The 12,520-nt window shown below is 44.2% G+C and overlaps 1 protein-coding gene across 1 annotated transcript in view; it reads right to left on the bottom strand.

Moving 5' to 3' along the window:
* Positions 1–203: 203 nt before the first annotated feature.
* LOC121439850 (LON peptidase N-terminal domain and RING finger protein 3-like) overlaps positions 204–12,520 on the bottom strand; it is a 141,743-nt gene continuing 129,426 nt past the window's right edge. Inside the window, exons 8-12 of the mRNA XM_041640462.1 lie at positions 9,260–9,381; positions 6,938–7,096; positions 4,420–4,582; positions 3,387–3,536; positions 204–359 (exon numbers count right to left, since the gene is read on the bottom strand). Of these exons, the coding sequence (XP_041496396.1) occupies positions 204–359; positions 3,387–3,536; positions 4,420–4,582; positions 6,938–7,096; positions 9,260–9,381 (750 nt within the window). The remainder of the gene's footprint in view (positions 360–3,386; positions 3,537–4,419; positions 4,583–6,937; positions 7,097–9,259; positions 9,382–12,520) is intronic.

Below are 12,520 nucleotides of genomic sequence, written 5' to 3'. Positions count from 1 at the left end.
AAAAAGCATCTGAAGACAGAAAGTCAAACATGTCACATCCTTTCTGTCTTCCTACTCAACTTATGTGTGGTCAAAACGCATAGCAACATCTCTCAAAAATACTCTCTTCTGTTAACGTGTTATTACAACTAGATATCTGATACAAGAACATCACCCCAGGGCAGTGGATAGGGTGGAAATGCCTCCTTCCCAGTCTGCTCCCCCTAATTTTGGTTTCTGGCTATAAAGGCCAGGATTCGCCGAATACCATTCAGTCTATCCTTTAGGGACTTCATTGCTAGGAAGGGGAGCTGAGCTCTGGTTTCCAGGGGAAGAACGGCTAATGTCCACCAGCACCAGGCTGGACCGTTCGGATTAACCTGCAACAGAGAAACACAGTTCATCGATCCTGCTACCGTGCAGTCCACACACACAAGTCCCCACGCATAAAGTAAACACCCCACATGGGCCCACTTAGGTGTGTGGCCGAGACTGCTGAGAGCTTTCATCACTTCATTTGCTCTTCGTTCATTTCAGCTGAGCCCACAGCAACATGGTGGCAGCTGCTACGGGACACTATTGTTTCCTGGTCTCCCTGGTGGCTAGGTGAGGCCATAGACAAAACTGTGGCTAAGGAGAAGTGGTAAGTTCTGGGTCGTGCTCTGGGAAAAGAGCATGCGGCCTCTGACTACCTTTGTCTCCATATTTCTTTCCTTTTCTTTTCATTTTCTTTTTTTAAACTTTTGTTATTTTATGTGTATGGGGTTTTGTCTGCATGTCTGTCTGTGCACCACAGAGGCTGGAAGAAGGCACCTGATTCCCTTGGGCTGGTGGCTGTGAGCCCCTGTGTGGGTACTAGGAATTAAACCTGGGTCATCAAGAAGAACAGCCCGTGCTCTTAACCTCTGAGGCATCTCTACATCCTCTCCCCTTTCTCTAGCAAGACTGAAGACATGGTGATGACCAGTCTTCTTTAGTCAGGAAAAAAGAACTTTCTAGAGATGGCACAGCCCTGTGATAAAAGAGCCTGGGTCCTGGATGCTCTCTTGAAATAGAACTGTCTTAGTCCTCCAGGACTGGGGCCTTCTCCCTCATTGGAGCTGCAGTCTCTTTTAGTACTTGTTAAACCAAGCAAACCAGCATCTTACCACATACTCTGTGCTTCCTAAGCAGCGTGGTTTTACAAGCTCTGGAGTACCAACTATTTTCTCTCTTTCACTCCGAAGACCCTTTGGACTTATCCATTTAAAATTCAGGCCTTTAATCCTAGGGCTCTTTGGGCTTGGCATGATGGTTTCACACCCATTATTTTCTTACTTTGGTGGACGGCTGTAGTCTAAATATACCATGTCCCAAACAGAACCATAGCTACCTTCTCCCCTGAAACCAAGAGCTATGATTTCCAGTTTCAAAGAATAGCAAGCAAACATTTCAATTAGGAAATACATTCCTGTTAACCTTCGGGGTTTTCTCCAATAAAGACATGTCTCATCCCTTACCAATCCTTCACCGACATGTTCTTTGTTATCAGCTTCCTGAGCACACATCTTAGACATTTATTACTAAGCCTCAAATGAGTTTTCTTCCCACAACTTTCAGAACGAGTCAGCTTTCGGCTCGTAGAGAAGCGCTTGCTGGTCTCGCTCCCTCCATATGAAGTTATTTTACTCCAAAATGCTGTGTGGGTTTCTCCCTGAATGTCCCTGAAAGCATTGGGACACCCCCATCTCCTCTGTCTCTGTCTTTGTGTGTGTGTGTGTGTGTGTGTGTACCTCACTGTAGTGTGCAATCTATTTTCTTACAATCACTTTTGGATACCAGATTGCTATTCTGAGCTTTCTTTCCCAGGATCACCAGGCAGAGACTTAAGTTGATGTTAATACCATTGCTGTTTCTAAGAAACCTCCCACCGAGGCGCAAAATTCTTATTCGTGGAATTGCTTGGGGTTGCAGGATTAGATACAGCAAACTGGATGCGTTTTTGCTGTCGCCGCCACCACCAAGGCAACATGATAACAAAACTAATAAGAAAGGAAATGATTCGGACTTGCCATGTCATTATGGCCTTATGAATCACACCGAGGCACCTGTGCTTTCTCCTGTGGAAGATGTGCTTAGCACTGTTATTCTGTATCTTTTGCCTGACTGGCAGAGAATGTTCCTCAGCAGGTGAAGAGGAACATTAAGCTCGAACATGACCTTGTTCCAAGTTACGCTGACTTCTTAAATCACCATAGCCAAGAGCTGGGTCACCAGAAAGCACTTGCTGCCCTTGCTCTCTTTAGAACATGCGAGGGATGCCATTATACGGAGGGAGAAGAGCCACTCTGTGGGCTGCAGGAAGCAAGCCAGTTCAGCCCATTAGGGAGCAGATATGTGTTTTGAGGTCTCAGAATGAAGGAAGAGGAGGAACTTCAGACTCTTAATGATCCCCTCTGATTTTAGAGAAAAGTTGAGAAAGGGGAAAGATATTTACCCAAAGCCACACTGTCAGAAAAGTCAGAGTATGTATGTATATATATATATATATATATATATATATATATATATATATATATATAATCAGATTTTTCTATGGTAATAGAATCAGGGAGCATACGTTAGAAAAGAAATCAGAGAGGTTCCAGCAGTGTGGGGGCAGCCAGCTTAGCATATAGGGAAAGGCAGCATTAAGAGAATAGTACAGCTTAGTCCGTCTCTTCTCCAAACTGGAAGTCCCCACAAACACTGCCTGATTGAAAAACAAGGCAGGCAAATTGTGGGAAAACCGAATTCTCCCCACATTCCTAGTGTACTCTGGATCTGCAGCCTGAGCTTGTAGAGACCCAGGCCTCAAGGAAGAAGAGCAATCCAGTAGAACCTAATGAACTATGTCCTGGGGACCACCTTTCTCAGGACCTGCTCAACCTAGGAACAATGGCAAGAGTCTAGACTCGCAGGGTTACACATTGATGGGCCGGCTATGAAGGATTCTGCAGCTGGACTCTTGTAGCATAGGTGATCCTACCTCCTAGCTCTTGCAGAACTGGAAAAGGGGACATCAAGCCAGCTAGAGGTGCAACCTTAGTTTTCATCTCTCTTACTCCCTGGCTGTTACATTTGTCCCTGTCACCTAATATTACCATGGCTGTGGGTCTGGACTCCCATCGAAGGCTCTCCTGTCGGTAGTGTCGCTGCTCCCTTCCTCTCACCTCACCTATGTCTCAATATTTGTCTTAGTTCCAAGTTCCTACTACTTACCTTTATAAAGCCAATTCTGACTGGGGATCCTTTTGGTCCTACCTGTGATGCTCACTACTTAGCCACACAAGACTATATTGGATGCCAACCCCACACCCATCTAGTTACAAAGCCTGGAATGTCCCACCTGGTGGGGCAACCTGTTCTGAACAGATATACTTTTATACCTGGGGATCTTCATCTTTCTCTGGCATTGGACCAAAGTGATTTAGTATCCGATTCTTGAGCGATGTTTTGAGCGAATGAAACCACGAGGAGGCTTGCTCATACACACAGTTATGCAGCCCCATGAGTTCAGCACGGTCTTCTCCCTCAACCTGCAAATATCAAAATGCAAGTGAAGCAGTCTCTGCCTTCTCCACCCACCTCAGAGTTGTTTTCGGACACCCGACTCTCTTTTGAGATTCTGACCTGCCTTTCCTTTCCCCTTCTGGCTCTCTCCTCGGTCAAATGTGGAACACCCAGCAGCCAGGTGCTGGACTGGGTACGAATATGGCATAGAAAGCAGGAAGACGAAAGGTTTAACCGAGAAAAATGCCCGAAACAACAGGCAGAGAAACAACAGCGGGAAGCTTGAGCTAGCCCAGGTGATGGCATATGAGTAAAGTTCACTGGGCTGCTTTATGCCTCTGCCCCTTCCATCTTTATGTCCTTTTCTTCCCTACTCACTGGGAAGGGAGATACGGCTGTATCTGTGCCTCAGCACATCCTCAAGGCCAAATGAATTTATCCATTCACCATGCATCAATCTACAACCTAATTTATACAAATGAGCATAGGATTACTGACCTCTTCCTCTACCCCTTAGCTCAGGGTATATGACATTTTGCTTTTACTTTTGGGGACGCTGAATGACTCTGAGGTAGGAACACAGTTCTTAGGCAGGTTGGACATTTTAAAAATGAATTTCTATTGCAATCTACAATAATCTCAAAAAATGCACTGGAAAATATAAATCAAGCCGTAGTTAAAATGCTTATGTGTACCCCATTCTACACCGAGCCCCCAGAGGGAGAGAAAGGGGGAGAGAGGGCTTTGGATGCAGGTGGGCAGCTGCCCAGTAGCATTCATCTAGGACCAATTTGGTGAGAAATCCCAAGGCCCCAGTCCAATTCTGAGAAACCTCTTCACAATCATCTTTGTATACCAAGCTACAATAATAATTTGACTTTTAGGTTTCTTGATCCTGGCTGCCCTTACCTTTTGATCTTCAATGTATTCAATATCAGCTGTGTTGTAGCCATCCCGCTGGCCCTGATTGAGCACCTTGAAGCGCCTCTTGCCTATGCTGTCAACCACCGATCGGCCATCAGCAAAGAATTGGACATTTCTGATTTCTAGCATGCAGCCGTATTCTGCAAAGCTGGTTATTGAGAATCAAGTCAAGAGAGTGGATTGTTGATGAGTTCTGCCGTCCTTGGCCTAGATCACCATGCCTAGCACCCTGGGCTGTTTGCTAGAGGACTTCTCTGCGCTGATCTACAACTGTACCTATCCATCAGACAGCACCTGTGAGGAGAAAAGATCTGAACAGAATGGTAAACTGACTCTCATTTGTTGATTGCACACTATGTGCAGTGCTTTGGTTTCAATGTTTGTCCTTCTCAAAAGCTGGTGTTGAAATTGAATTGCCATTTTAACACTGGTCCTGCCTTTAAGAAGTGATCAGGCCTTGAAGGCATTGCCCACATGAGTGGATTAATTACTGCAAAAGTGTGTTCTTTAGCAAGAGGAGGGTTGGGCTTCCCTTCTCTCCCTTCCTCCTTGCCTTTCTACCAAGATGTTATCCACATCCTGGACATGAGAGCATATAATGATAGTCCTAGCCACAAAAGAGGCTGTTGGCAGGTGAACCACAAATTTGAGGTTGGCTTAGGCAACTTAGTCCTACCTGGTCTTAAATGAAATAAAATAGGCTTAGGATATAGTTCAATGGTAGAATAACTTCTGTGGTAGTCTGAACGCAATGATGGCCCTTTTAAGCTCATATGGAATGGCACTATTGGGAAGTGTGGCTTTGTTGGAGTAGGTATGGCCTTGGTGAAGGAAGTGTGGCAATGTGGAGGTGGGCTTTGAGGTCTCCTATGCTGAGGATATTACCCAGTGTCTGAGTCCACTTCCTATTGCCTTCTGACCAAGAGGTCTGCCTGTTTGCTGTCATGTTCTTTCATGACCATAACGGACTGAACCTCTGAACTGTAAGTGAGCCACCCCAGTTAAATGTTTTCCTTTAGAAGGGTTGCCATGGTCATGGTGTCTCTGCACAGCAACAGAAACCCTAACTAAGACACCTACCTAGACTCTGGATTCAGAAAAAGAAAACATTACTGTTATCAGATGCTGGCACATTGGCTGTAGGCATCACAGCCTTGATAACTGTAGGCATAAATGTCTATTGCCTGTGGTGGCTCACACCTGGAATCCTAATGTAGGGGAGGCTGAAGCAGAATTGCCATGAGTTTGAGGCAAGTCTGGGCTATACAGTGAGTTCCAGGTCACCTTAGGTTACAGTATGAAACCCTGGCTCAAAAAAACCCTATTGCTTATAAATTACTTGCTACACAACATTATATTACAGTATCCCCAATGGACTTATTTGGATAGGAACCTTGTGTAATGCTTGGAGCCCATCAGCTCTCCCAATAAGCAAGACCAGCTAGGTAGGCATACCATCATGCCCACTTAACATACAAAGAAACTGGAGACAGAAAGGCTAAATGATTTTCCCAACATCAAAGGTAACTCCAAGGCCAGCACTCAAATATTAAAGTGGGTAACTTAGCTCTAGGGCTAACACTCTTTACAAAACAATTTTGTTTGTGTGTTTCTGGGTTTCACTTGTTTTTGAGACAGGCTCTCATGTATTGTGGGCTGTCCCTGGACTTCGCATGTAGTCATGGGTGACCTTAAACTTTGTTTTATCTTGTCTCCAACTCACTACTATTGGGATTGTGGGTGTGCAGCACTCCAGGTTTATGTACTGCGGAGGATCGATTCCCAGGCTTTGTGACTGACAGGCAAGCTGAGCTACAGCCCTAGCCTACAAGACAAGTTTTGCAATGTATGGAACCTGCTTAATGAAAGATTACCTCTGGGGTTACTTAAAATAGAACTCATACTATAAAGTAGGTATCAGAGGGAACGTGATCCTCACAGATGTTTGGGTGCTCTGAGCTGGCTAACCTCACGAACTTGGTTGATCCCACCACACGAAGCCCTCCGAAGTAAAAGAGAAATCCCCTTATGTTGAAATAAGGGTGGTGGGGCTGTGTCCCCAGCACCCCGGCTGCCTGGCTAGCTTATGCCCAAAATAACAACACACAAACTGTATTCATTTAATCACTGCTTGGCCCATTTCTATCTAGCCTCTTCTAGGCTAATTCTCACATATTAATTTAGCCCATTTCTAATCATCTGTGTAGCGCCCCTAGGTGCGCTTACTGGGAAGATTCTAGCCTATGTCCATCCTGGGTCGGAGCTTCATCGGGTGCGTCTGCCTGGGAGCTGGGAGCATGGCGTCTCTCTGAGGCGTCTGCTCCCGAGAGGAGAGCTCTGGAGTCTGAGCTCACTTCCTCTTCCTCCCAGCGTTCTGTTCTGTTTACTCCTCCCACCTATCTTCTAACCAATGAGGGCCAAGCAGTTTCTATTTATTTAACCAATGACCTTCCTCCATCACCCTTATACCTAACTTCCCTGTTCCCTAGGTCTCCTCACTTACCCTCTGACAGGATCTCCAAGGCACATGCCAAACTGTTTTGTGCCTGTCTCAATACATCTCCGAATCATCAGGCGATAACAAGGCTCAAAGATATGCAGGGGACAAGGGACAGTGGGATAGGCCATGGTGCAAACGAAAATAGGCACATTCTTAGTTAAGCTGTCGGGAAGAGAAGATGAAATGGATCTTAAACCAATGGAGCAGAGAACCGACAGGTTGGTCAATGTCACAGTATGTTTCCTTGGAGTAAGACAAGGAGTCATCAAAGTTTAATGGCGGATAGGGAAACATTGAAGTGCACTTGATTCTGTAAGGCAATTTCCATGATCCAAGTCTGAAAGCCTAAGCTGGCATTGCACACATTCTAAGTTTGTTGATTAGATCTCGATTACCATAATACTGTATTATAATACTAATACAGTAATACAGTATACTAATACATAATATAATACATAATGATGTATTATAATACTAATAGCATAGTACTATGCTGCTCCTACCTTTCTTCCCTCCCTTTCTCCCTCCCTCTCTCTCATTTGGACCACTTCAGGCATTTTGTTTGAGATATGAAGAAGAGCACTGATGTTATAAATGCACCCAGCTTTGCAGATGGGCAGTACCGCAAAGTCCTTACAAGCATCTCAAGTTTGCCACGTCTCTCAGAGACCATTGAGAGCAGACCCAGCTAGGAGGAGTAGCCAGCAAGAGACCGCCAAGACAAATGTAGCCCAGTGATGCTCAAATGCTCATGGACATAAGAATAATTGGGGACCCTTAAGTCTAGATGACTGGACCATTACACCTTCAGAGATACTGATGCATTCCCTCTGGAATTGCGATGCAGGAATCTGCCTTTCAATAAATATCCTTGAAAATTCAGACACATGGCTCTATGGGGAATCCCCAACTGGGACAGCTCTTCATAGATCCTAGTCCCCTGAAGCATCCAGTAAAACTGGTGCAGGGACACTACATCTAAAGGGGCCAAGAAATGTAAGACCATCTGTATAAATCCTAAAAGGGGTCCAGTCTGAGATGCCTTTAAACAGAAAGCCCCTCAGTATGTACCACTATTTATTAGGACAACTTTGCATGATAGTTGAGAAAAGGACTCAGAGAGGTTAAAACAACCATTCTCAACCTGTGGGTCATGACCCCTTTGGGGGTCAAATAGCCCTTTCACAGTGGTTGCATATCAGATACTCTGCATAGCAGGTATTTGCATTATGATTTATAACAGCAGCAAAATTGCAGTTATGAAGTAGCAACGAAAATATTTTTATGGTTGGGACTCCCATGTTATGAGGAACTGTATTAGAAGGTCACAGCGTTAGGAAGGTTGAGAACCACTGGGTTAAAGACTAAGTGAAGGATCAGAAATGAGATAAAACTGTGCAGAGTGGTTTCAATATAAAAAAAAATTTAGTCTCTGAGAAAAACATGTGAAGTGAAGGCACATCCAGACAAATGGGACGCCCAGTTCGAAAGTGATCTCTTCCCAGAGGGCATAAAAACAGCCGTGATTTTTCCCTCAGGAAGCTGTTTTCCAGCAGAACGCTGTCAGAACTCTTAGGGAGGGCCGGGTAGAGGGCAGCAGCCAGAGGTGCAGGACTTAGCTGTTATTTCCTGCTTTTTTGCTAAGTGCATGGCACTCAGAGCCCCGGAAGATCCAATTATGTCTCCATTCCGAGCCTTCCCCTCTCATACTGTGCAGCAGAGAAAATACACAGCGAGTATAGGCACTATTGCCTTAATAAGTGCTTGCTGTGCAGCAACTCATTCGGGTCTTCAGAATAAGCCTACAATACAAGAGCTATCAGCTTCAAGTCACTGGCAAGGGAACTGAATCCCAGAAAGGTTGAATGGCATGTCCACGACCACGAAACACACTCCCTGATAGAACTGGGCCTTAACCCCAGGTGTGGCTTCACACCACTGTTTACCCAGCCATCACCCGCTTAAGGACTTGAAGGCATCTCCTAGCTGTCTCATGAGGTCTGCTGATTAAGCTGCCCGTTAACTCAGTCCAGCCCATAGCACGTACTTCCTAGTGCTGAGACGCATCAGGTGCCTCTGTGCTTTGCCGCTGAGCTTCTTAGGAGACATACTGGTAAATGTTTAACAACTGCTTCTGAGAGGGATGCGGGGGGGGGGAGGACAATTTGTAGCATTTGTTGACTTCCATGATGCAAATATTCTCCTCATGGCCATGTCAAGCTAGTAACGACATGGCATCATTGAACCAGAAGTTGCTAGGAAATGTGTCAGTTTTTGTGAGTGGACACACATGAAACGGAAGCCAGAAACATGCATTAAACATACTTAGAAAGTTCTTCCATTTCCTCTTCATGAAGGCGCTTTCGTTCCCTGAGTTCTTCTGGCAGGAATTTAGCTATTAGTTCTTCCATTATTATGTTCTTGCTGTACTTTCTTGATTGAAAGCCCTAGAAATGGATCAAAGTAATGAGATAATATACAGTCCACACGAAAAAAAAAAAACACAGACAATCAAGTGTAGCCCAGATGTAGTCTGATGGAGACCAGACAGTAGTCAAATCATGCATGTGTTGTAATTTGGATTTGGAAGCTAATCCAGCCACAATATATGTATCTTTTGGATGTTAGAGTTATGATTTTCCTAAAAAAATTCAATTGAACATTTATAATTAAAAAATATTTTAACAAAAAATGTTGCATTAAGCTTTTGAAAAATTTCACAGATGTCATAAAGCTTTGGATTTGAGAGGTTCATGTCTGAACTGTATTTTTGTGTTTACGAACTCTATCTTGGAAGTGCTGAAACACAAAGGGTCCAGAGAATCAGACAGCTGTGTTCATGTACCCTTTGTTGCCTTGCCCACCTCCACTCCAATCGAATCCCTGGCTCCTAGATATTGCCAAGTCTCCATGTCTTAACTTTAGTTAAAATAGAAACCACACAAAAACTAATGGCCAAATACAGGTGGTTGTCTCATTGCCAGTTTATGTCACCATCTTAGGTATCACTGAAACTCAGAATCAGACTTAGGTTAGAATGTCCCTACCATATGCATACCCAGAGATCTAAGTGCAGTATGTATTAATAATATGGCCCAAACATTGAATGGTAAAATATCTTCTAATAGAACAGTAAAACCTTAGAGGAGAACTTATTATTTCAACTTTCCTAAAGCAATACAATCTATTTGTAATTGTATTCTAAATACTTATCCTTCAGGGACGTGCAGCTCTCACCCCTCACCGAAGAAGCTTCTTTTTGTAGCAGACAAAGACTAGTACAGAAAGTCACAACTGGTCAAAATGTAGATAACAATCCACTGTGGGCTGCTCATCCCCAATTGAACAACTACAACACAATCCCTACATGTAAGACTCAGGACATCACAGAAGAGGGGGCAGAAAGGCGGTAAGAGCCAGAGGACCAGGATGTGTGCTTCCTTCTCTATATGCCTGGAAAGTTGTACCCATAAAATCTGAACAAAAATACAATTCTCTAAACAAGGCTTGAACAAATGACATCCCCAGAAAACCTATTATTTGTGTAATGAGGAAATCCCATGAAGCTATTCCTAGATGAGGAGCTCCAGGCCACTAAAGGCTGCTGGGAGGGGAAGGATCCATCTTCCCCAGGGAGAAAGCCGTTAATTGGTCATTTAATATCAGTGATCAGCCCCAAGAGCACATGCGTATGAGCAACACTAACTGGACTCGGAAAGTCGTAGTTATATATTTATATGCACACATATATGAAACACTAGTTAAAGAATATGAGGTCACAAAATTGAGAGGGAGTGGGGGGGTCATAGGCAGGATTGGATGGAAGGAGAGAGGGAAAAAGGAAGTAAATACAGCACTCGTGAAATTCTCAAATAATAATAAATAAAAAATTAATATCTGCAGAGAATTGATTGTGGTGGGACTCAGCAGAGGGAGCTCCTAAGTACCAAATTGCTGGCTTCAGACAATTAATTTTGTTTCTTCCCCAGGAGTCTCTACTCAACAACTAACATGGCTGGAATATGTATCACTCTGTTAAGTGGTGGAAGTATGCCCCTGGATGAATACAGAGCTAGATGAGAATATCTTCGAGCCTCTGAGTCTGAGATCCCACGGCTTCTGCCTTCTGGATGCCTTATCAAGTACGGCCATTGCATGGCAACAGGCAAAAATCCATAATGTCCAGTCCCAGGTTTTAGGGGAAAGCAGTGCCTCAAGAGGTAGGCAGTCTACGTGGGAAAGTGATTCCTCTGCTGATGCTAAAACAAAACTCCAGGAAGCGGACACCCTAAAATGGTAACAGCGCTTTTCTCTAGAGGCTGAGCATATGGTAGAAGTTTCTCCTTCTGTTGGTGTGAACTTTATGGTGTTAACTAACTCAGCATGGATATCTCATTTAAATAGAAGAACCATGAGAATCTTATCTACAATCAGGTTGTGAATCCCACGTCTTTATCTAAGTGAAGCTATTCCATTAGCGGTTTCCCATTCTCCTTCTCAAGGCTACCCTGGACGATGGCTTCGCTCTAGCTCCTTTTTGTCAATGTCAGAGGTAAGAGAGGCTCAGCATGCACTTCTGTGGGCCTATAAGAACCTATAAATAGGGGGGTTTGGAGAAATGGCTCAGTGGTAAAGAGCATTGCCTGCTCTTCCAAAGGTCCTGAGTTCAATTCCCAGCAACCACATGGTGGCTCACAACCATCTGAACTGAGATCTGGTGCCCTCTTCTGGCCTGCAGACATACACACAGACAGACTATTGTATACATAATAAATAAATAAATAAATATTTGTAAAAAAAAGAACTTATAAATAATCACTTTTCTTCATGAGACAAGGTCTATCCTGGGTGACTCAGGTAGACATTGAACTCACAATGCCACTGTCTCAGCTTCCCAAATCCTGGAACTACCAGCCTGCGTTGCCATTCTCTAGAGATAACCCAGCTCCTGCGGCCTCTTTTCAGGGATGATAAGGGGAAAGCAACAGTAATACTGTTTGTAAGCTGAGATCCTCGAGTCTCTGAAGGAAGGAAAGCAACATACATCTCTTTCTTTTGCTATAGGAAAGCCCATAAGGCCCACATGAAGATATACGCTTGCATCGTTAATTTTGATGACTCTCAAGTCCTCAAAGCTTGACAAGTATCTGCTGATAAGAGCGGTGGCTCCCGAGGAGTTGTCGAAAGATCACATTGACATCTGAGATGGTTCTCTGAGCAGGTGGTGGCTGGGGCCTACAGCAGCTGACCTCTTTAAGCATAAGTAAACATCACTGTATGCCGAAGTCAGAGCTATCTAGTTCAAGGATAGTGGAAGCAAAATTCACTCAAGATTATTGTTTATGCAGTGCCACAAAGGTACCAGAACCAAGATTTCTGTTTATCGTCTAGTTCATGCTTTTGCTTCTAACACAAATGAACTTCATTACTGAGAGTTATTGAAAAGCTAGATGTTGCCTCATTTTCCTGAAGGACTTTGTGGAGAGAGAAAGGATGTTTAGGAGACAGCAGAAATAAACAGATGGTAAGCGGGGGGGGGGGGGATGGGGGGAGGTATTTTGGCCAAGCACAGTACAGTGGCTTAGG

The sequence above is a fragment of the Microtus oregoni genome, unplaced genomic scaffold (assembly GCF_018167655.1).
Source record: "Microtus oregoni isolate MIOR12 unplaced genomic scaffold, Mior012 000063F_ref0000156, whole genome shotgun sequence".
Classification (NCBI taxonomy): Eukaryota; Metazoa; Chordata; class Mammalia; order Rodentia; family Cricetidae; genus Microtus; species Microtus oregoni.
This window is presented reverse-complemented; position numbering and strand designations above follow the sequence as displayed.